The 25358-nt window shown below is 40.8% G+C and overlaps 1 protein-coding gene across 4 annotated transcripts in view; it reads right to left on the bottom strand.

The window, feature by feature from the left end:
• GRIA2 (glutamate ionotropic receptor AMPA type subunit 2) overlaps nucleotides 1–25358 on the bottom strand; it is a 94247-nt gene that overhangs the window by 46065 nt on the left and 22824 nt on the right. For 3 of the 4 annotated variants that reach the window (XM_065693395.1, XM_065693406.1, XM_065693412.1), the window contains exon 3: nucleotides 3368–3607. In XM_065693395.1, coding sequence (XP_065549467.1) covers nucleotides 3368–3607 — 240 coding nt within the window. Of the gene's footprint in view, nucleotides 1–3367; nucleotides 3608–10863; nucleotides 10904–25358 lie in introns of those variants that run through there. The other variant, XM_065693389.1, reaches the window with a different exon arrangement.

The raw sequence follows: 25358 nt of genomic DNA, 5'->3' as shown, positions 1-25358 counted from the left end.
CTGTCACACATTGTTAGGTTGCAGAAATGAAGGTATATGTGGGCCAAATCAGTTCCTATTGTATGAAATTCCTATTTACATTGCAGCAAGGAATCAGTGTAGATCCTTGTAAATACAACCTTTTGGTTTCGCTTCAACCTTCTTCAGAACGGGACTTTGCCGGTTTCACTGATCCGCTGCTGGAATTCCACATAAAGGGAAAAAGGTCTTCTAGGAGAAAAGTGATCCAATTATGGCAAGAGGATCAGCTGCTCATTACAAAACACTACTGAACTGCTTTTGCTCTCAGTGCTTGAGTAGTATTGTATTTAAACCCAGACCTCACTGAGGTCTATGGCAAAATTCCCATGTTCTGCAGTTGTGTTAATGGAGTTATTATTTCTGTTGCCTACAGTCATATCCCCGATTATGAAAATAGATGTGCTGAGATATATTACCATATACAGAAGTAAGCTTAATGCTAACACCTACGAGTAGTCTGCAGAATTTTACTTCTGTATTATCCTTCTGGAACATTCCTGCCAGGAAGCTGTAATAATGTCTGTACAGCTGCAACTGCCTACAATATATTGCAAAATCAGTGAAGATTTTACTTGACTCATTTTCTTCTTTAAGGATTAAATAACAGAGTACAAAACCATGAAAATAACTGCTGGAAATTAATTTATGCTATACAACAAATCCCATTTTAACCATTTCCAGCAGTACAGGAATTAGACTTGTTATATTTAAATTCCTTCCAGAAAATTCTATCTAACTCTAGGGAACAATTTTATGGACAGCAGAGGGTATTATTAAAAAAGAAAAAAAATTAGACTTACAATCAAAAAAACGCACACCAAAAAAGCCCCCCAAAGACTGAAACACATTGTTTCAGATCTCATTTAGTAGATTCCAGGTCCTCCAATCTGTGTATATGCTTACTCTGGGTTAAATAGCATCTTAGGCATAAACTGATATGGGCTATTAATGATAATACTATCTATTACAAAGGGTTTCTGTATTTTATTTCTCTGATCTTCCATTTTGCCTAAGGACTGATTTTTCTTGAGGTGTTCTCTGCAGAGTTACCAAATGGCTGCCTGGATTTCTTGTTTTCATACAGGTAGCAGATTTGTCAACCCACACAGTTTAGTTTACTCTGAGAGCAACACACATTGCAAAAGAATGAAAAACCAACCAAACAAAAGCATTCGCAGTGATACTTCTGTGGATGTGGAAGTATGTGGAGAGTGGTTACAGAAGTGGGACTCCACAGAGAAGAAATACTCGAACAACTTCAGCTGCATTTTTTAAACTGCAGAATACTTGTCTGGGAACCTCAGGTACCTGAACCTCTTTTGCTGACCACAAGACAAACTCTTAATTCGATGAGCTCTGCAAAGGAGGAATGAACAGAGACTATCTAAAGTAGCAATTCTGTTACATCTAGAATCCTCCAATACTCTACTTTTTCCAAAACTCACTGTTTAATATTGGCAACACAGAAGACACAAGGAGGGTAAAGGTCAGCAATTAACATTATTCAAGAGCAACTGACATATTAAGCCAGTAAGAGCTTGGACATGCATATACTGAATAGCTTCACTTCCTATAGATAGAAATGAGACACAAATTGCCTGCACTTTAACCAGGCAGTCCCAGACCACAGAGGAGTTGTGAAAGTAGCAATATATTCTTCCTTTGGAATAAGTAATCAAACTAATTCCCATTAGCTTTCACAGCTTCCATAAGGAGCAAGTCTCTTCTCCTTTCTTATCTCATTCCTGGAGGTGGAATAATTTTAAATTATGTATCATTTCTTGAATGACCTGTCACTGTCTCTACCTTGGCATTTATGCAAAAGTGTTTGGAGGAATTGTGGACCCCGCGTATTCAGGGCCTGATGTCAGCACTGCTGAGTACATAACTGCCTGACTCTGCAGGTTAACCTTGTGCAATCAGTGGGAGCCCTGAGGAGCAATGATTTACAGAACACAGAGGTAGGAGCTTCATGCCTTGGAGCTTGTTATCACTGGGGTGCCTTGCAACAATTAAAACAAACAAATAAAGAAAAAAGGCATAACCAAAGGGTGACTACAAGTAACAATTTCATGCTGTTATTCCTGGCCAGGTTCAGCCAGTGCAGCTTACAAGAAGAACTAGGTGTTTTTCAGTATTTCCTAAATATAAATCACATGCAGGTCATGTACTGCACACTGCTAGCTGATTGACAAGAGTACTGGCTAAGCAAGTAGTTTTACATCTGTCCTTTCTAAAAGGACACTGAATGTTTCTGATACTAATGTGAATTTGAAAAGGATTTGCCAGAGAAATGTGCTTCAGGTTCATCATCGCATGTGACATTACTCTTGGAGGCTACACACCAATATTAGTTTTTCTAACTTTAGTCCTTACAACAGCGATAAACTGTCTTGAGGAAGTCTTTGCAGCTTCTGAACAACATAATGCATAAAACAGCATCAGAATGCAGAGACTCCAACGCTGCCCACTATTCAACAAACCATGGTGTGGTATAAGTGTCCTTTAAATCTAGTGGCATCTTACCATTTAATGTGCACTTACTTAACATTCAACTCTGACCAATGAAAATGCAGTTGAGCCACAAAACAGCCTTTTAGAAGGCAACAAGAGAAGGTAAGAATAGAAACAAAATTATCCAGAATACTAGATGAGTGGAAGCTGAAAACAGAATGACAATAATGGAATTCCAGGAAGGCCAGTTAAAAAGACCCCATACTTCTATATAACACTGCTGCTTCTTAGAAAATTAATTGATATACCACAGTTTCTAAGTGATTTTTCCCAGTCCATACACTGTTACTGTTACTACAGCCAGAAAGGGGCATAGGACTTGGGAAGGTTGTACTGCAGAGTAAATTGCTCACAAGCAGTGGATTTGGGTTTATGAACACCCCCCCCCCCCTTTTTTTTTTTATGAAAAGCACTCTCCAAACAAGCAGGGACTGCATCCAAGTTTTTTGCTTGCTTGGTGCCCAGCTATCTATTTTGCACGTACAGCGTGAATCTGTGGTAGCAGATTGCCCTTCACACTCAGATGTTTACTTTTTCTACTTAGATGATTCTTTATAAAAAAAGAACAAACTTTCCATAAGATCTGATTTACAACATCTCATTAATCTCACATCACTTACCAGTACATTCGCAATTCTATCCATACACACTGTAATAATGTCATTCTCATTTAAACAATTTTGTTTCTGTCCCAAAACCTCATTTCTAAATTTACGTTTACATTTGCTGCAAGTAAATATTCCTTTACTCATTTACTTTTCTAATACTAATTCAGTATTTCAGTGAGATACATCTAGCAAACAGCACGCAGATAAAAAGCACCCCATCTTACCCCTGTCGCTGTCATACAAATACGCAAACTTGGTCCACTGGTAGTATTCAATCAAGCTAAGAAGAGCTCCCTTGAGGTCAGGTCTCATCTGAATGACAAAGGGATGTGTTCCATCTGTTGGGAAGCTGGGAGTTATGAAGGAGACATGAAGAGTCCCACAAAATGATGTTATGGTATTTACAGACTTCTTGTCGTAGAATCCAAAAATAGCAAAGACTCCTCTTGAAAACTGGGAGCAGACTAGGAGGGAGAAAGAAAAACAATTAGGTGGGAGAATTTTTTTGAGATTATTGAAAACTCTATCGCATATATTTATGACAAATAATGAAAATGTCTGATCACATAAATACCAGGAGAAAACAGTAATAATCTATGAAGATTATTATTTTTTAGTATTATTAAAAGTTTCCACTAGAAACAAAACAGCCAAGAAAAAAAACAGAGATGTGGTTCACATTCCTAGACAATTAATTCAGAAGTAAAACTCACCAAGTTATTCTTAAATTCAATTTATATTGTAAAGACGAGTGATGCAAACATCAATCACAGCTGTAATTTTTAAAATGAGTCATTACGACCACACACAGTGTTATGGAAATAGAACTTTTTTTTGTCATGTTAAAAATAAATTGGCTCTGAGGTTGAGATTCACTGAGCTTTCTGCAAAATGCCTTAAATAACTTCCCATTTGGGGAAATATAAAGCCAAAACTAGAAGCAAATCCATTGACAGCGGAAAAGTAAGGAGTTGATTTGATTTAAACCCCTTCTGTTTAAAAGCATTATTTGAATTCCTGCTTTGTAAGACTCAGCAAAAGCTGGTCCTTCTAGATGACACTTGCAGTCATGCTGCAGAAAGAATAACCTCAAAGGTGTAAATAACATGCTGATTATTCACTTTCTACCACTGGAGACAATTCAAGCCAACCAATGAACACTACGGACCACTGCTGCCTGTGCAAAAGAGCTAGTTCTCTGCTTTGACACTGCAGGCCATGCTAGTGCCTAAGTTCTAAAAGCAGTGTACCTTAAGGAAATGCTCACCTCTGAGTAATTCTCATTTATCACCTATATGCTCTTGGGTTTGCACAGTCACCTTGAACGAGAGACATCCTTCCAGAAAATAAATCTAGTCAGCCTCATTGAAATCCCTGCTACACCTGACCTGCTTATAGATAGAAATCACAGTGTAATTGAAGCTAATTTTGCCCTGACATTTAGTGCATTGATCCCTCAATACAATTCACTTAAAAGCAAAAATAAGTTCATTTATTTTTAACGTCTCAGATCCGAATTAATATTAACACAATATTTTCTTTTACAGTTACCTTAAAAAAAATCACCACTTCATGCCTATTATTCCTTGCTATTCTCCTTTCATGGCTTTGCCTGTCTATCTTTGCTACCAGGCATCTCCCATACCTTAATTATTTCTATACTCAAAGCATCTAAACAGTACTGGTGAAATTCTGAGTCTGCCAGTTTCAGCAGTTATCACCAATTAACGTTAAGTAGGTCAAAATTCCACCTCAGGCAAATGATTAGAAAACTTGATGAGCAATAGCCTTTTGCAAAAGGTGATGCAGGTTTTCCAGAGTTAGGGTACACGATGGTCAGACCTCTTCTGTTCCAACTGCAACTCAATACAGAATCATAGAATCATTTAGGCTGGAAAAGACCTTTAAGATCAGCAAGTTCAACCATTAGCCCAGCACTGCCAAGTCCGCCACTAAACTGTGTCCCCAGGTGCCACATTTACATGTCTTTTAAATGCCTCCAGGGACAATGACTCAACCACTTCCCCGGGCTGCCTGTTCCAGTGCTCGACAACCCTTGGAGCAGAGAAATGTTTCCTAATATCCAATCTACACCTCCCTTGGCATAGTTTGAGGTTGTTTCCTCTTGCCCTGTTACTTGGGAAAAAGAAACTGACACCCACCCCACTATAACCTCCTTCCAGGTAGCTGCAGAGAGTGATAAGTTCTTCCCTCAGCCAGTTTTCTCTAGGCTAAACAACCCCAGTTCCCTCAGCCATTCCTCATCAGACTTGTGCTCCAGACCCCTCACCAGCTTCATTGCCCTTTTCTGGACCCACTCCAGCACCTCAAGGTCTCTCTCATAGTGAGGGGCCCAGAACTGAACAAAGGATTAGAGGTGCAGCCTCACCAGTGCCCAGTGCAGGGGGATGAGCACTGCCCAGGTCCTGCTGGCCACACCATTGCTGATACAGGCCAGGATGCCACCGACCTTCTTGCCTGCCTGGGCACAAGCTGGCTCATGCTCAGCTGCTGTCGAACAACACACACAACTCCTGTTCCCTCAGGCAGATTTCCAGCCACTCTTCCCCCAGCCTGTAGCATTGCATGGGGTTGTTGTGACCCAGGTACAGGACACAGCACTGAGCCTTGCTGAGCCTCCTCCAGCTGGCCTTTACCCATTGAACCAGCCTGTCCAGATCCCCCTGTAGAACCTTCCTTCCCTCAAGCAGATCAGCACTCCTGCCCAGCTTGGTGTCATCTGCAGACTTACTGGGGATGCACTCGATCCCCTGGTCCCAGTCACTGATAGAGACATTAAACAGAACTGGCCCCAGTACTGAGCCCTGGGGAACACCACTTGTGACCAGCCACCAGCTGGATTTCACTCCATCCACCATCACTCAGCCAGATTTTTACCCAGTGAACAGTACACCCATCCAAGCCATGAGCAGCCACTTTCTCCAGGAGAATGCTGTGGGAAACGGTGATGAAGGCTTTACTAACACCTAGGTAGAGAACACCCACAGCCTTTCCCCCACCCACTAAGCAGGTCACCTTGCCAAAGGACATAAGGTTAGTCAAGCAGTTCATGCTTTTCATAAACCCATGCTGACAGAGCCTGATCACCTGCTTGTCCTGTCCATGCCTTGTGATAGCATTCAAGATGATCTGTTCCATAACCTTCCCCAGCACCAAGGTCAGGCTGACAGGGCTGTATTCCCCGGATCCTCCTTCTGCCCATTCTTGCAGATGAACATCCCATATACTAACCTCCAGCCAACTGGGACCTCCTTGGTTAGCTAGGACTGCTGACAAATGATGGAAAGTGCCTAGGTGAATACTTCCACAGACCCCTCAGAACACCTGGAGGGATCCCAACTGGCCCCATAGCCTTGTGTGTGTGTCTAAGTTGGACACACACAATCCCCTTTGATTATAAGGGCTTCATTCTGCTTGGTAGCCTGAAAACAACCAGTCTTATTAAAGACTGAAGCAAAGAGGACATTAAGTACTTGTCCCTCATCCTTTGTCACTGCATCCAATAAAGGATGAAGATTCTCCTTAGCCCTCCTTTTGTTGCTAATATGTTTACAGAATCATTTTCATTGTCTTTTATGGCAGCAGCCAGATTAAGTCCTAGTTGCTAATTTTCTCCCTGCGTAACTTGGCGACATCCTTGTAGTCTCCCTGAGTGGCCTGCCCCTTCTTCCAAAGGTCATAAACTCTCCTTTTTTCCTGAGTTCCAACCAAAGCTCTCTGTTCAGCCAGGCCAGTTGTCTCCCCACTGGCTCATCTTTTGGCACATGGGGATGACCTCCTCCTGTGCCCTTAAGATTTCCTTCTTAAAGAATGTCCATCTTTCCTGGACTCCTTTGCCCTTCAGGACTGCCTCCCAAGGGACTCTGCCAATGAGGCTCCTAAAAGGCCAAAATCTGCCCTCTGCAAGTCTAAGAGAGCAGTTCTGTTGATCCCTGCTCTTATTTCTCCAAGAACAGAAAACTAATTTCATGATAACCGTGTCTGAGACAACCTCCAGCCATCAGATCACCCACAAGTCCTTCTCTGTTCACAAACAGCAGGTCCAGTGGGTCGCCTTCCCTAGTCGGCTCACTCACCAGCTGTGTCAGGGAATATCTTCCACATACACCACAAACCTCCTAAACTGTTTTCTCTCTGCTGTATTGGATTCCCAGCAAACCTCTCATAATTTGAAGTCCATGATGAGAACAAGGCTAGCAATTGTGAGACTTCTTACAGCTGCTTATAGAATATTTTGTCTGCCTCTTCATCCTGGTTAGGCAGTCCAACAGACTCCCACCACGGTATTGGCCCTGTTGGCCTTCCCATAAACACTCAACACTATCCTCATGATCATCAAGCTCTAGACAACCTAAGTGCTTCCTAAAAGGCAGGGCTGCCCCACCACCTCTCCTACCTAGCTGATATCTTCCAAAGCATTTATAGCCATCCACTGCAGCACTCCAGTTGTGCAAGTCATCCCACCATGTTTCTATGATGGCAGCTATACCACAGTTTTCCTGCTGTGCAGTAGCTTCCAGATCCTCCTGTTTGTTGCCCATGCTATATGCACTGGTGTAAATGCACTTCACCTGGGCTACTGATCCCAATGCTTTTTTTTTTGGGGGGGGGGGAAAGCCCCAATTCCTATGTGACCATTTTCAGGTGATTCCATGGTTTCTAAGACATCAGCCTTTGCATTTTGCTGCTGCATGGATCTTCAATCCCCACATCCACTGAGGCAACAGACTCACAAACACACCATCCTCCAAACACTGACATGTCACCCCCAGGCTTACCTTGAGTGAGCCTCAATTTGTTCCTTTTCTCCTTCAAGTCTAGTTTAAAGCTCTTTCAATGAGCTCTGCTAACTCCTGTACAAAGATCATTTCCCCCCCTTTAAGACAGGTGTACCCTGTCTGTTGCCAGCAAGCCTGGTGTCATGTAAATTGACCCATGATCAAAACTCCAAAAAGTCTGCTGGTGATACATGCTCAGAGCCAGAGATTGCTCTGCTGGCTCTTCCCATTTCTTCCTGGAGCACCTCCCATATGAAGACAGGCTGAGAAAGTTGGGGCTGTTCAGCCTGGAGAAGAGAAGGTTGCGTGGAGACCTCACAGCAGCCTTCCAGTACCTGAAGTGGGGCTACAGGGATTCTGGGGAGGGACTCTTCATTAGGGACTGTAGTGTCAGGACAAGGGGTAACGGGTTAAAACTTAAACAGGGGAAGTTTAGATTGGATATAAGAAAGAAATTCTTTCCTGTTAGGGTGGTGAGGCACTGGAATCGGTTGCCCAGGGAAGTTGTGAATGCTCCATCCCTGGCAGTGTTCAAGGCCAGGTTAGACGAAGCCCTGGGTGACATGGTTTGGTGTGAGGCGTTCCTGCCCATGGTAGGTGGGTTGGAAGTAGAGGATCTTAAGGTCCTTTCCAACTCTAACTATTCTATGATTCCCTGCAACTGGAAGGATAGAGAAGAACACTACTTGTGCTCCTGATCCCCTAAGCCGTAATCCCAAGGCCCTGAAGTATCTTGATTGCTCTTGGACCTCCTGTTGTTTCCATTGCTGCCCACCTGAAAAATCAGTAATAGGCAATAATCATTGTCATAATCAGGGTCATACTGGGCTAGGAAGCTTCCCCTTCACATGTTTAACCTGGGCCCCAGAGAGGCAGCAGACTTCCCTAAGAAGTGCGTCCAGCCTGTGTATTATTGAGCCTTCTGTTTCCTCCAGAAGGGAGTCTCCTACAGCAATGACCCATCTTAATTTTATTTTATGGAAGCAGTTTTGATACATGGTACCGGCCAACTTAACCTTGGTGACACCTCCATGCTAGGTGAACCACTGTCCTTGTTATTGTCTGGTTCCACTTGCGGAGCAGCAGGGGCAGTCACAGAGGGGACGCGCCTGCTGCACCAGGCAGGAACCCATTGCCGCTGCCTCCTACCCCTTCACTCACTGCGTTTACCCAGGCAGAGAAGGGATAGGGAATCCTCTGTACCATGTGTCCTGTCTGCCTGTTGGGCCTGTCCCAGAGAAGGCAGGGTGCAGTTCCAGTAGTCTCTGCCTCTCTCACACATTCCCTGTTACTCCTCACCCTACTCGCTTCCTCCTGGAGCTCTGTCACCAAGCAGAGGAGTTCCTCCACCTGGGCACACCTCCCACAGGAGCACTCATTGCTGTCCCCTGACACTGGCACAAGAACAGGGGGCACCCCACAGCCAGACACAAGGGCAGCAGTGTATTCCCACTGGAGCTCTGTCTGAGCAGTCGTGTCCATTGTGGTGGGTGCAGAGCTCAGAGAGGCCATGGCTTTCTGCTATGTGGACCACTGCTCCCTGGTCAAGATGGCAAGGTTTCAGTGCCCGTCCTGCACATCCTTCTGTGCAAACTGCAACCCAAACTGCCACATCATGCCCTTACCAACAACACCATGCCTGGTTTGATAGTGATCCATACGGGCTTCTTTTATGGAAAGAGCTTGGCTGCCTTCACTCCTGGTCCCGCCAGGTCCCGTCTGCCCCTGTGGCACAAGCTGCGGGCTCCTGACGGCTCCCTCAGCTCCCGCCTGTGCACTGTGCTGTGCACTCGACTGCAGTTATGTAAAGTTCCGATATTTATCCCAAGTGTATTAAGGGTGTAACACTGCTCAGGTTGAACAAAGGTTTCTGAAAAGGCTGTGAATTTATGAAGAGCTTGGAACTCCTTGTTCCGTTCCTAATGACTATGTTCTTACTGAGAGAAAACCAACCCACCACCTCCCCACCACTCATGAACAATTGTTTCCCACCTAAAGCAAAGGCTAAATACTTTCTGAACTTGCTACAATAAAGGTGCTGGTGTCTCATAATCTACCTTCAAAAATGCGTATTAACATAAAGCACCAGTTTACATTTGGATCCCTGGGCAAGAATTCTGCAGAAGACTGTTAGTGGCACACTACTGTGATCTTCTGCATTAAACCATTTTAATGCTGCATATAAGGTGACAGACAACAACAGTGTCATCCCAGGAGCACTGACAAATAAACAAGGTCTGTGCCAGTACTGCCAACACCTAGGATGCTATTGCATCTCTTGTCACTGCTTTTCTTCCACCACCAGTCAGTGATTATAGGCACAGATGAAATAACACTGCCTACAATAGCCAACAACCAGGGTGAGCTGCCTGCACCAGACAACTTGAAAACCCTATGTGGTGCCTCCCCAGAAGCACCATTGCCACCCTTAGCAGACAAAAGCCTGGGTCTTTGGAGCACTGTACTCCAGTCTGTCTCAGTTCCTCCCCCATCCTTTCCTCCCATTCCTGATACTGTAAAGATCTGGCCCTGCCAGGCTGCAGCTCAGTATCTTTGGGGTAATGAAGTTGAATCTGCCCATGCTGTTGGGAAGTTTTAGTTAAGGCTCAGTCCTCAACTCCTGAGCTCAAGTAACTAAATAGATCTCAACTTCCATTTAACTTCCATTTCCAACACTACACTTGGAAAAAGAAAAGAAATCCACACAAAATAATCACAATTATTTATGAGGACAAATAAAAAGAGCCCAGATTCCACATACTAGGCTTCAAACACGCACTGGAATTATTTAAAGGTGTGCATATATTGGGTCTCCCTGGAATAGCACTCACTTCCCACACAGCAGCCCATACAGTGCTGTGTCTTGGATCTGTAGCAATGCTAACACACCAGTGTTTTAGCTGTTGTTGAGAAATACTTACACAGCATCAAGGCTTTCTCTTTTTCCCTCTGCACATTCAAGTGACTAGGCTGGAGATAAGCATGAAGTCAGGAGGGGACACAGGGTGACCAGCTGACCCAAACTGGTCAAAGGGATATTCCATGCCGTGTAACGCCATGATCAGCCATAAACCTGTGATAGAGGACGATGAGAGTAGGGGGCTCTGACTGTTACTTGGAGACTCGCTCCGCCTTGGTCTGCTTTTGGGAAAGGGTGAATGAGTACCTTTGCATCACCTGTTTTTTCTCTTTCCTTCACTTATTAAACTGTCTTGACCTTGACCCACAAGTTTTCTCACCTGTGCTCTTCCTGTCCTCTCCCATGTCCGCTGGGAGCAGGAAAGAGTGAGTGATCAGCTGTGCAAGTGCTTGGCTGCTGGCTGGTGTTAACCTATGACAGGGCTAAAGGTATTATTACCCGTTCCACCCACAAGATGGACCTGTTAATACCCTTGGCCTGTGCTTGAACAGGTGAAGGAGTTCTGTACTCTTTTTAGTGATACAAACATGCATCCAGTCTACCCTCTGAAGACAACTGCTGTTCTTTCAAACTGAACCTCCTCCCTGAGGTTCACCACCTCTCTTCACTAGTTACAGACTGCCTATCGATAAAACACAGTTCTTTTGGATTAACACAGCAAATGCCTCTCCATTTAATAACCTTTACACCTGGTAAATTATCAGTTCTTACATGCACGTGTCTTCTTCTGGGGAAGGTGAGTAAATAGTCAATTTTGGTTTCCTCTCCCCACAAAGCAAGAGGCAAGTAAAAATCACCACCTCAAGCTGGGTAACTCAGGTCACTGTTGTTCTAGCTACTTAGGCTGCAACTTAAAAGCTGATTTCTACACACGTCTACATGATCCCAACAAATAATATGATAAAAGCAAAAACATTTTATATTTTTTATATTATTAGGAAACCTGCCCCACAAATTCTTATTTAATTCAACCAGGGATCTCTGGATGCAAGATAAATGTTAGCAAGCAACAAGCTGTGGGGGTCAGCCAGAAAAATCAGGTAAAATCAGTTTTAATCCAGGTAAAAATAAATATTCATCAACATTAGTCAGTGTCACAGTTGCACACTGACAAACCTCAGAACTTTTGTGTGCGAAATTCCTCTAAAGGTAAATGGGAGGGCACTTATGCTGTGTAATAAAAGCTTGCTAAAAATAAGCAAAGATTTTGTCTCAAGACAAATGCTTTCAATTGTTTTGGGGCATTTAGTCTCTCAGGAAAAGAAGGGGAAAAAAGGGATGGTATTTCCAAATATATAATGATGATCCAGTGGATAATGCAGAAAGTGTAATTGTTTTTGGCGGCATTCCCACCTTAGACTAAGTCTACAGTCATGTTGTTATTGCTGGGAGACATGAGTTTTATAATGGTGAATCACAAGCTGTTCACAGTTATTAGATTTAAAAAAATGGCGATGATTAGGATTCATAAGCCATTGAAACATGAAAGATCTATTTTATTAAAGGCATTAGAAGCAACTGCCACAATTCATTTCTTTCAAGTTCTCCTGTACGAATTGGTTCTCTTTGGATTTATGTTGTCCTTTCCAGAAACAGTCAATGGCCTACTTAGCAACAAGAGGGCAAGAATACAGTAAGCTCATTCTGTGATCACTTTTCTAGAGAGACATGCTGAGAACAAGTAACTGGGAATTCCAAGAAACAGGACAAATAAAGATACCTAAGACATAACAATTTCTAGAAGGCTTTGTTACAGGTAAGAACTGTATCTGACTTCTCATAATACAGTCAGGCAAAAACCTAGTTTGCCCTTGTTTTCCAGAATACTGAAATGTTCTGTCCTAGTCAGGTCATGTCCTAGAACACGTCCTAGCCTTCTCTTCCAAAAGCTAGGGCCCAGATTTTTCAACAGTAATATTAAGTTTAAGCCTACAATGACAAATAGGTGCCTTGTCAGAGGGCCAAAAACTACTTGCTCAGTTATTAACTCTTCAATTGTTAAACTACATCTATTTCTTCTTAGACCTCCTTTTTAGATGCATTTCAATACAAATCATGGAATCATGGAACGATTTGGGCTGGAAGAGACCATAAAGATCACCTAGTTCCACCCAGACTGCCAAGTCTCTGCCACGGGGACAGGGACACCTTCCACTAGACCAGGTTGCTCAAAGCCCCATCCAACTTGGCCTTGAACACTTTCAGGGATGGGGCAGCCACAGCTTCTCTGAGCTACTGGTTCCAGTGTCTCACCACCCTCACAGTAAATAAATTCTTTATATCTAATCTAAATCTGCCTTCTTTCAGTTTAAAGCCGTTCCCCCTTGTCCTATCACTCCCTGCCTTCGTAAAAAGTCCCACTCCAGGTTTCTTGTAGGCCCCATTTATGTGCTGGAAACTGCTCTAAGGTCTCCCCAGAGCCTTCTCTTCTTCAGGCTGAACAAGCTCAACTCCCTCAGCCTGTCTTTGTAAGAGAGGTGCTCCAGCACTCTGATGATCTTCATGGCCCTCCTCTGGACTCGCCTGAGCAAGTCCATGTCCTTCTTGTGCTGGGGGCTCCAGAGCTGAACACAGTACTCCAGGTGGGGTCTCACAAAAGCAGAGTAGAAGGGGAGAATCACCTCCCTCCTGGTAAACACGTTTCTTTTGATGTAGCCAAGGATAAGGTTGGCTTTCTGGGCTCAAGTGTACACTGATGGCTCATGTTGAGCTTCTCGGCAACCAGCACCCCCAAGTCCTTCTCCTCAGGGCTGCTCTCAATCCAGTCCCTGCCCAGCCTGTAGCTCTGCTTGAGATTGGCCCGACTCAGGTGCAGGATCTTGCACTTGGCCTTGCTGAACTTCATGAGGTCCTCATGGGCCTACCCCTCAAGCCTGGCAAGGTGCCCTTGAATGGCTTCCCTTCCCTCCAGCATGGCAACCACACCACACAGCTTGGTGTCCTCAGCAAACTTGCTGAGGGTGCAACTCAGTCCCACTGTCCATGTCACAAACAAAACGTTAAACAACGCTGGCCCCAGTACTGACCCCTGAGGGACACCACACATCACTGGTCTCCGCTTGGACATTGAGCCATTGATCGCAACTCTTTAACTGCGACCCTCCAGCCAACTCCTTATCCACTGAGCGGTACATCTGCCAAACCCGTGCCTCTCCAATTCAGAGACAAGGATGCCATGCTGATGCTTAGAAACTATTTCCGATCAAGTCTTCCTAAGCCAAGACTTCTTTTCTAAAGTGAGAGTAATGAACCTAGTCATTGTTTACAATCAGGGACAATTAAATTGGAAAAAGAAAATTACTGAGATGGTCATTAAACTTACTGAAACAAACGTCCAATAGTACTTGCATATAGGTCAGTTTCCCAAAAGTGTTATGACTTATCTATTTTCTCCAAGTATTTCCATTTTGCTATTTATATGAGAATTTTGGTACTTGGTTTCTGTCCAAAGATGAAAATTTAAAACGACTGAGAGAGTATTTGCCATTCAGTGCTCAGATTTTAAATGCTGTGCAGTAATTATGTGGCTGTGTTATTTTATTATACTAACTTGGTTTACTGGAGTGCTAACAAAACTGCTTTAATATTAGCACAAGAAAATAAGTCTTCAGCGCATATAATTTGATCACACCAAATAGAATAATCATTCTCTTACTTCTAAGAGAAAGAAAATACAGCACAAGTGTAAAGAAAGAGTCAAGCACAGCCTCTGCAAAAGGGGACCAAAACACAAAGGAAATGCTCACTGCTCTGAACGGTTGACAGATGAGTCGGAAGTAGCTAGGAACAAGACACAGAAAGCAAATGCCCAGTTGGCAATTTCAGTTTCTGAAAGGCAACATTAAGAACAAGCAGACAATAGAAAAGAACCACAACATAGATAGAACAAAAGTAGCAAAAATTAAGCATGAACCACAGCTGCCACAGATTTCACGTGTGATTGAAACTGGATCAGAAAATCATTATAAAAATAAAAACTAATATGGATTGCTTCCAAAGCTGTTAAGAAAATTGCAGCCTAGCAGAAGCATCCTGTATCACTCTTTTTTTTTTTTTTTTTTTTTTTTTTTTTTTTTTTTTTTTTTTACAGACTAAAGCATTTTTTGAAGTAATGTTATATATATTCTGCATGGTCTCTTTTACCCAGTCAGATTACACTATTAGCTCATAGATGTGAGGAGTAAACTTCTGTTCAGGAAGACTGAATAAGGCATAGGGAATCATGCAAGTCCATCCAAACTCACTTAGAACCATGAAGGAGTATCTCTTTAAACAGCACGACTTGCAGTATAGATACTTTTTCCAGGATGATGGTAGGCTAACTAAAACTGGGGGAAAAAAACCTCAAAACAGTTCCCCAAGGCTCAAAGAAGAACATAGTAAGTGAAAGATGAGGCACTGGACCACAGCTTCATGCTAAGATTCAATAAAACAAGGACACAGAAACCGAATAAAGGCTGGCATTTTAAAATCCCAAGATATCCTTCACTAAAGCCAAGAGGCAAATCAATGCCAATTAAAACATCAATGGCAATCAGAACTAAAAATAAGCTGTACTTCTGGATAACAAAACCATGAATGACACAAGTCCTTCCTATTTGTCTCTTTTTGCAGTTTTTAATTCCAGTGCCAAAAATGGGGGTGGGGGTGGGGTGGGGTGTGTTTATCTTATTTTGAGCATTTAAGAAAATCTGCATGCCTGGAATTACAGCCATTCAATACTGATCTAGACTTCATTTTCCTCTTTGCTGACTGTGCACATATACGTATCTATCTCATGGTGAAAAAAAACAGACCTCACTGGGAAAGTTAAGCATTGAGTACTGAGCTCACACACACACAGTGAAGCAAACCTCATTAATACTTCTGTGGTGAGTCCTTCACCTGGACATTCATCATTGAAGCACAAAACACAACAGAGCAACAGCCAGGCAGTTAACAAAAAAATCTGTAACAAAAAGGGGGCCTCAGTTTTGCACAGTGACAACTAAAGAAATCCTCACACCAGAAGAAAAAAGAATTTAAATCCGGAGGCTGGAATGTCTTTAGAGGACAATTCTGGTGGAGCAGGTACAAAGAATATTTTCCACCTTTTCTGGCAGAAATGCAGACTTCAGTTATTGCTACAACCAGAAATGTTTGTTCAGAGATTGTGTGACCAAATGGAACGATCCACATCACATTATAAGCAAAAGTGGTTTTGATCATTGTGCAAAATTAGAGTCAAAACCTGGGCTGCTGCAGTACAAAACAATCTCAAATACCAGAAGAGAGGCAGATTAATCTGTTTCAACCAGTCAACCATACTTCACACTGAGGAAAGACTTTGTGCTTAAAATATCAGATATTTTAAGCAAGTACAAAAAAGTCTTCAAAAATTTAGGGGCCATCTGTTAAGGAAGTACATGATGATATGGCACAGCTTTTGTATATGCTAATGCTGCAATAATGAAAGTGGAAAATAAACATCATGTTCAGGTTGAAACAACAGGTCAGAAGAAGAACGTGTTTCAATGACAGTTGCATTCAATTACATATTGCTTGACTGTTACTGTAAGCATCTGAAAATCTTCTTCATTGCTACAATTATCATGATGCAAAAGAAATCACTGCAAACACCACCCAAAGAATAACATCAAAGCAATTATGCTTTCATGAATAAAGTGAGATTCTTGCAATTAAAATGCAATGCAATTCTGGAGGAAAAATTAATAATAATAAAAAAGCTTATATTCCACATAATTCTTATGTGGCTCTTCCCAGAACTGTTAGGACCCTAGTGTATTTGCCTAAATCCTTATTAGTGCCAACTGAAGGAGATACAATGTTGTGGTGACCTGGCAACAGTTAAATAATAGAAATAAAACTTCATCTTGAGCCCAAAAACCTTTTGTCTCCAAAATCTTCTTCAAGAAGCTTCTCTCCCCTACCTCCCTTTTTTCTCTCCTCCCACTACCCTAAATGAAACCTATGCTATTTCCATTTAATTATATAAAATTTAGCTCACTTATTTCCTTCAGATCTAAAAACTCATCCTGAAAACCTGCCTGTCTGCCTTTCTGACTGCACTTGTACACAGCCTTGCAGTAACACAAAATTGTGAGTGTCCAACAAAGTATTACCTCCCTGATGCAGAAGCAGGTAATTAAACCTAAGAAGACACTACTGGCTTTGCAAAGCACTGCGGCAAGTCAGAGAAGCTGTCAGGGCAAGGTTCTTAGTTTGTGCAATCAGCATCATTCCACTGAATTTAACAGTGCAGATACAATCTATTGCAACTAAAAGCGTGGTTCTCCATTTTTAGCATGACCGTTTTCACAAACTTTTCAAAGCCGAGATGTTGTATACAACAGAACGTTCATCATCTCCTCTTCCCCTTAATCAGCATTGCTGAAAGCATCCCTTTTCTACATTTCATTAAATTGATCATCTTCCAGTTCTCAAGAAAATGTCATCATGTAAAAACTGTGTATTTTAAAACTTTTAAGAGGACTTGCAAAGAGATAAACTTAACTCGGCAGGTACAATTACTTTGGGCTTTTTTAAATGTTGTCAGGTTAGAACCCAATTTATGAAACTTCTTTTTCTTTTCACAAGCTGGAAGGGCCAAGAATCACTCCTGAACAGACTGTGGAACATCGCCTGAGAACACCTTACACCATGTAAAAGGAAACACTGTTTCAACACTGGGTTTCTCTGTTAGGGTAAGGATAGCTGTGGGAAAAGACTCCGAGGCTGACTGGTAAAAATACTGAAAATAAAAATAAAAATTTGGAATAAATCTCAAGGAAACTAGTGTAAGGAATAACGAGGATTTCCTGGGGCACAGAAGGTATAGCAGAAAATATGTAAGTGATCTGTTGCTCTCAGAAGACTTCATACTACTTTTTAAAATGAACAAATTGTTATTTTCCAATTGGTCATTTGTGACCTGCCATACACATTATTCTGAGAAAGTCAGATGCTTAGTCCTAGACATTTATTGCTTACATATCTCTCTCTGAAATGATGCAACTGGGAGTCTACTTCATTCACCCAACAGAGTCCAGCCTACACCTTGTTACTTCAGCACAGCTAGCACTACAGCATGCCACTGTTCTGCAACGACCTGCCATATGTACCCTAAGGTCTCAGTCCCTCCAGATGGCTGAACCTGATACTAAAATATGTTCTCTAACTAAAATTTTGTCATAAACATACCTCTGCAGAGAGGAATATCTCACATAAACTAATGATTCAATGTAACAGTAAGCAAGACAAGAGACCACAATTTTCTACATTGTCTTGGGTCTAAGAGCTTCTACCCCTTGTAGGAAAAATGATGGGCCTCTTCCACCTGTATTAACCTCCACCCAGCATTGCCCCAACCTAAACCACTGATGCACAGAAAGGGTGGCTTATATGTGATTTTTCTGATGGCTCTTTAGGCTGCACTTCCAGACATAGTCCGATTCCCTGTAAAGTCTTGCTGATCTATGACATTCATTGGTATATTGAGCTGTTAACCTAACTTCCAGGCTCTAGATGTACTTGTAAATGGTCCAATACTCACATCACACACCTTCCTACCTGCATGCCCTATTTTTTCAATAACTGTAGAAATATCAGAAACATTTTTTATTTGCAAAGTATTCAAATACCATGCAATAAACATTAGTAGTAATACAAATCAGAAAAGCAGTAAAAGCCTCTTAATTAGGACACCCTAGTGAACGGCTTATTGTCCTGATTATATGACTTCTTTTAATTAAGAGAAGTTATTCAAAAAATAAAACAGCATGGAGAGCTTTAGAATGATAAAGTAAAATGAGTCCTCATTGCAAACACAGGAAGAAAACTGATATTCCTTCTGTCTCCTTCATTAGCTCCTTTAATCTTTAACAGCTTGATGCATTTCAGAATGCATTAAAAATTTCTAATATTTTACCTCCTGTTTAGGAAAATTCAGTTTGGTACTGGTGGAATTCATTTCTGTTAACTGAAACTTACAAAGATGCGACGAAGCACATCATTACCAGTTACTTCAACAAAGCAACGATTCACCCTTCAAAGTGGAAAATATTAAAAGATATGCTTCACTGTGAATGAAATTACAGCTCCAGATTATTTCCTTCTGTGTGCATATCTCACAGGAGCAGGGCTAATTAGTTTAAGTGACATTTTACACTGTTTAGCTCAGGTAATACAGGCAAAATTTAGAGGTTAATTTCAGCACCTACATTGTACTGCATGGTATGTATAGACATGCACACACGCTACATCACACTAAAAACAAAATCATTTACACAGGAAACCTGTCCAACATGTAAAACCAGCACGAAAACATGTTCCCACTCAGCATCATCACAGTGTCTGTCGGTCAGTTTCCAGGCCTTGAAGTCCTCTGCAGCAAACCTCCTGTTATATTATCATAGAGTCAGAGAATCAAGTAGGTTGGAAAAGACCTTTAAGATCATCAAGAATAATCTCATGTGTGCACTCTTGCTGTACAAAAGTTTTGCAGACGTTTACAGGATTAATAGATTGGGCTTTATAAAATACGCCACTCACCCACCCTAACTGCTGCTTCTGTGGTGAGCCCAAATCATCACAAATAAAAACACAAACAAACCCCCCCCCCCCCCCCCAAATGCCACCCCAAATAAGCAAACAATAATAAAAGAAAACCCAGCCATTGCACGGCCTTAACTTTCAAACCATACCTTTGCTTTCCGAACAAAGTAGATCTCAATGTCAGGGTACTGTCTGCATTGCATGTACAAGCGGTTAACTCACTTTTGGAAAATGAGCTTTTTCACCATAAGGATTTGGTTTTATACTTTAAAACTTTATCGTAATTTAACTGAGGTAAACAATCAGCAAAATATTTACCAACACTACTTAGTAAATACTATGTAGTAAATTTGCTTTACTAAAGCAAATAAAGCTTTGCAATTCTCCTTGTGAATAGTCACCTGAAATTGACCCTGTTTACTAGGAGCTTCTAGGCACAGATTTAGTCAAAACAGTGATCTCTTCCAGGCACATTTACAGCAAAGAAATAAAAATCCACTTCTCTTGTGTATCAAATATCAGAAAAAAAGTAGTTAGTCCTTCTAGAGAACTGCAGGTTCGCGGAGACGCATCAACTTAAAGCAGGCAATGAGAAATTAAGCCTCCTGGAAATAGATTACTGCCATTTAAAAAGAAAACAAATGAACAAAAAACACAAAACAAAATAAAAACAGACCAAAAATACCCACCCAAAACCAAATGACAAAACCACCTGCACTGTACATAAAAAAAATATCCATTTACCCATACTGATATCTTGCATAGTCCTACCATTAATGTCTGGTTTGGCATTCTGCTTGAAGTCCTAATTGACTGCAATAATCCTAAATGCATCACTCCCAAAGAAATGAGTGAATAACCTCTTCTCTCATGTTATTTAAAAAACTCCCGACTTTCAAACAAGTGTCATGATTTGGGTGTCTGTTTCATGAAGTGAACGCCAGGCACTGGCACAATACAGTAAACCATGCTGCAGATCCTGCAGACTGATCTGTCATACTTACAAGTGACTATTTAAAATCTCTAGCACAAGCCAGCTGGAGTGGTTGCTGTGCACTGCAGAGGAAGAAGTCCAGCCTTGAATAATTAGACTTCAGAGTGAAAAAACACAACTGAGCTCCTATAGTTTTAAAAAAATTACTGTGCCTCAGCTCTAACAACATCCCCTGTTACTTCTGGCAAATCAAACTGCTTCTATTTGTAGACTGAAATGTTTCTTCCCTCCTCACAGACAAATCAGAATGATAAAGTTTTGAATGACACAGACATTATTCTTTCATTGATGAAGACCACAAATTTCATAGCTAAGAAACAACAGCTTGATCAACTGCTGAAGTTTAAGTTAAACAGCTAAGACTTTTCACTCTATCCTAATTCTGAAGGGAAGAATATGTTTTCTAGTGTTTCCCCTACCTGAAATTCGGAAGGTATTTCAAATTTTGGAAAATACAGTTGGGGGGTTTGTATGCTTCCTTGTTTTGGTATTTTTCCATAGCTAGAACAGGAAACAACATTTAGATTATTCCAAATGATGATGATTAAAAGTATTATTTATCCCTCTAAGCCACACTTACTGTAGTTAACTGAAACGCTACCTATATTGCAGTAACTTTTTCAGGGTAATCTCGTACTGTTTGTCTGGAGCAATCAGTTTTTGCGTATACAGCGTTCTAATGCATGCAGCATCAGACTTTTAAAATAGATTCTATAAATACAGCCTGATCAGCACGTAATGCAACAGAACACAGCATTTTGTAGCATATGGCATGCAAAGCAGTGAAGTGAAGGGCACGCCTAGATCTCAGCTGTGGCATGCTACCTAGTTTGTTCCATAACACTTATTTAACCATATGGCTCCTCCTAGGTGGCAAACCACCACAAAAGCACAGGTGTGTATTCTTTCACTTGAATTCATGACCTACCTGACAAAGCTGAAATCAGGTCTTCTAATCACATATTCAGTGTCAGTTCCATTGTATAAATTTACTTAGTGTTTACTACAAGAAACAAACAAATTCTGCATAACGCCTGCTTATGACAAAATACTTCATTACACTGAGCAATGTTTAAAAACATTTTCCTTTGGAGAACGAGACCTCATCTAAAGCTCATTGAGAATGATATAAACCACAGAAGGATGATGCATTTCAAAGCTCATATTTACACTGTCTGACTAACAGCAAACAGGTTCTCCAGCTTTCTCTGAAACAAAGTCATCAATATGGAAACAAAATGTCACTTGTTCTGGCTCACTTGTCAGTGACACAAACCTGGAAGTCAGCTCACAGGTTTCCCCAGTCTTGGCTCTTCCTAGGTTCTTATTTCCAAACTGCTCTGCCTATGATCTAGATCCTCTCCATTAATGCAGTCTTTCTCCCTTGCCTTCCACCTAGCTAGGAACAATCTGTTTCAAGAAGTTCTCTGAGCTTTCTAGGCTTTATCCCCTAAAAGACCACAAATCAACAGAAAGGCTTCCCATATTTCAGAGAAACGCTGCACATTTGTTATGGTATCACTGCTCATAAATCAGAAAAGGCTCAAACATAAAGACTTTTTTGTTGCTCTCTGTATTAAGCTATACTATAATGTTGTAGATCATCCAACTGAATCTATTACATAAACCATTATCGGGAGTTCCCTCCCCCTGCCCCCCCAGCTCTTTCACCTTTTCATCAAGCTCCCTTTTTTGGAGATACTGTGAAATGCCTTGCCCTGAAAACTAGAAATGCCTCAGTTCATCCTCTGTAAAACACAGAGAACAGATAGAGCCGATTTCAGAGCTGCTCTGAGCAGAGCTGCTGTTTCAGTACCTGAAATTACCATTGGAAATATTAGCAAAACCCACTATTTTATTATGCAAACATATGAAATACAGTAACAGCTTAATCTTATTCTCATTGCAAGTTTTGCTATTTACTGGAACATGAAGCAGATCAAACACAAGAAGCTTAATAATCCAAGCTCATTCACCATTGTGCAAACAGCACTTGATTAATTCAAGGTATCATTGTTAGATACAGAATGTCTCAGTGCAGAAAAGAGTGAAGCCTCATTCTTCACAGGATAGAAAACATTCCTAACACAGGAACCCTGGGAGCAATCCATCAGGCCAGTGCTGGTCAAAGAGCTACATGAGGCAGCCCTGACCGCAGCTGTCAGGGCTTGAGTACCCACATAACTCACTACCTTGTAGACACCCAAGTACATCCCACTGAAAATTAGGTTCTCCAGTCAGCTCACTGAGACCAATGATTCTATACAGCCATGAGTTTACAACACCAGGCAGAACAATTCTGTGCAATGATATATTTGATTTTAATTAATACAAAGTTGCATCTTTTGGTTGTTAGCTTTACTGAGATATTTTATGTAACAGCGAGAATAAATTAATTTAGACAATGATAAATAACAGAGGAGATAATGTACATTTTGCTGCTATCTTCTGTCAAATAAATGTTAGTCAAATACTTCATCAACCCTTACTACAGAGACAGAATGCCAGAATGGTAGAGAAATTCTGAACTTTTAAGACACTAACCATATGTCTTGATCAATTTATATGCAGATCCCTTCCCTCAGCAGAACTTTTTTTTGCACCAACTGTTAGCCCATATTGTTGAACTGAATCCAGTACAATAGAAGTGAGTATAGGAACTGTTCCCTTTTAATCTGAATGGTGATAAAAATGCAAATAAAAGTATTTTCATAGCAGCCTCCAAGTTTTATATGTAACCAGCAATTCATAAAAAGATGCATATTTATAGGTTGGGGGTGGGTTTTTATAATTACAAGAATCACAGACAAAAAAATACAGTTCAGTAAACTGGCTGTCAATGAAAATATAAATCACACAGTATCTTGAAAGATGACACAAAAAAGAACAAGGGGAAGGAGAAAAGAGGGAAGGAAGAAAACTAAAGGCTGCTGGAAGTCTGAAATACGGCACAGCCTCTCCTTCTTTTCTGCTTAATAGAGTATCCTGAGGCTTGAAGTCACTACCTTCTAGTATCTTGAAAATCTTCTAAGTAGAAAACTGTGCCATGAACAATTATGGACAATTACACTATTCTATCATAAACTTCAGGTTTGTTTCCATGACTATGAAATCTGTATGCAATGTGCATGATACATTATGCTTTGCAAGTTCAAAAGAAAAGTTTAAGTATTTTCAAAGGGACTACTTTTTATTTAAACTACTTAAGTAAACATGATGTACATTAAAATATTGCAGTCATGATTCACTATATAGTTGCTAATATCAAAATGCATCCCTTAAAGAAGGAATGTATTTTTTGTGCTTAAAAACACAAAACATTTTACATTGCTTTTGTTACTAGTTTAAAAAGGTAGAATGTCCTGCAAAATATGCTTGTTAGGGACTTAACCTAAAATTAATTATTTGCCGTGAGTAAGCCCAATTACGTGAGCTTTCAGAGAAAAACAGTATTGTTTTCCACACAATGCCAAAACAGCTCAATAACACTTAGGGTAAAATAAAAGTTCAGAACACGGAGCAGTGATACAACATAAAAGGTTAAGCAAAGTTGATGGCAAAAGGTTTAACCTGCTTCACACAAATATGGAAGATAAATTACTTTTTTCATCTAAATGTAACTATTTGCAGCTTTCCTTGACAAATTCAAATGACAACCATGAAAGTCAAATTTTGAGCAAGCATGTGCTAAGTACCTTATGCAAAGGGTCTCTCAAACATTATTTATCTTTAATGCAAAAATACAACTTGCCCTGTGTTTATCACACATACCCCATTAAAAACCTTACTCTGTCTCAGATTCCTTTTGGGTGATACCAACTCAGGCTGTGAAACAGCATTAAAATGACAATTTAAAGAATGATTTAATGGAAGAGTAGTGTAATGGTTAATTTTCTTTTGCTTTCAACTTCTTTGTTCACCCTTTAAATTTTTTTCAGTCCTTTCTATTATCACCATGGTAGCAGTGCAGTGACTGTTGAGTTCTAAGTTGTCCATATGGCCAACTTTTTGACTGGATTCAAAAAACCTCCTACCAGTTTTATACAAAACCCCTGAAAGTAAAAATGACTAAGACTGCAAAAATCTTCTCATCTAAGTCACTCTCCTTCCAGCACAAGACCATGTCTTTGACCCACTGGCATCTCCTACTAGACACTTTCACCAATCATGAAGAAGTTTCATATCCACTAAAAAAATAAGCAACAAAAGCTATAACATTAAATGACAAAGTACACTAAAACTCTCTTTAGGAACTAACATACAGAAATGAAGGGGGTTTAGTTCATGAGAGCATACCCTTGTTGGGAGGTTTTAAAATGCACATTATGACTTTAGCTAAGCCATCCTAATTTTTGTTGGGTATGTCTGCATACACAATCTCAAGAGTTTTAATCACTGCAAAAGGAAAGCTATTTAACTTATGTGTTATCATTAATGAAAACTAAGCTGTAGTTACTGCACAGGATCAGCAACACCTTTTACAGGGCTGTTTTATGTTGTTTAAGCCCTCAGTAACATTTCAGAGAGAGGTATTTGGTGGGGGGGGGGGGGGGGGGGAAACGAACCCTCCTTCCAGTACCTTTAAAATAATGGTTATCTTTAAAAGAAAAACAAATATATCTAAGAACTTGTATTTATAGAGTTATTGCTGCCATAAATGGTACCCGAATGACAGTCTTTTGTTTGTGACAGTGTAACTTTCCTCTGGACACTTCTATTCTGGAATACTCCTGAAGAAATAAAGCCTTGACTACAAGTAAAAAAAAAAATAGCTGAAATACTACTTAATTTCCAAGGCTGTAATAAAGGCCAAAGAGTCATAATATTAATTAGTGGACTACAAGTTAAATTAATACAGCACAGCACATATCAAAGAAGACTTGTGCCCTAATGCTCTCGCCGGTGACAGTACAAACTTGTACGGTTTTTATATTTTTCAGTACCTCGTA

This window comes from Lathamus discolor, chromosome 1 (assembly GCF_037157495.1).
Source record: "Lathamus discolor isolate bLatDis1 chromosome 1, bLatDis1.hap1, whole genome shotgun sequence".
NCBI classification, from domain to species: Eukaryota; Metazoa; Chordata; class Aves; order Psittaciformes; family Psittacidae; genus Lathamus; species Lathamus discolor.
Note: the sequence above shows the minus strand (reverse complement) of the source record. Positions and strands in the feature narration are given on the sequence as shown.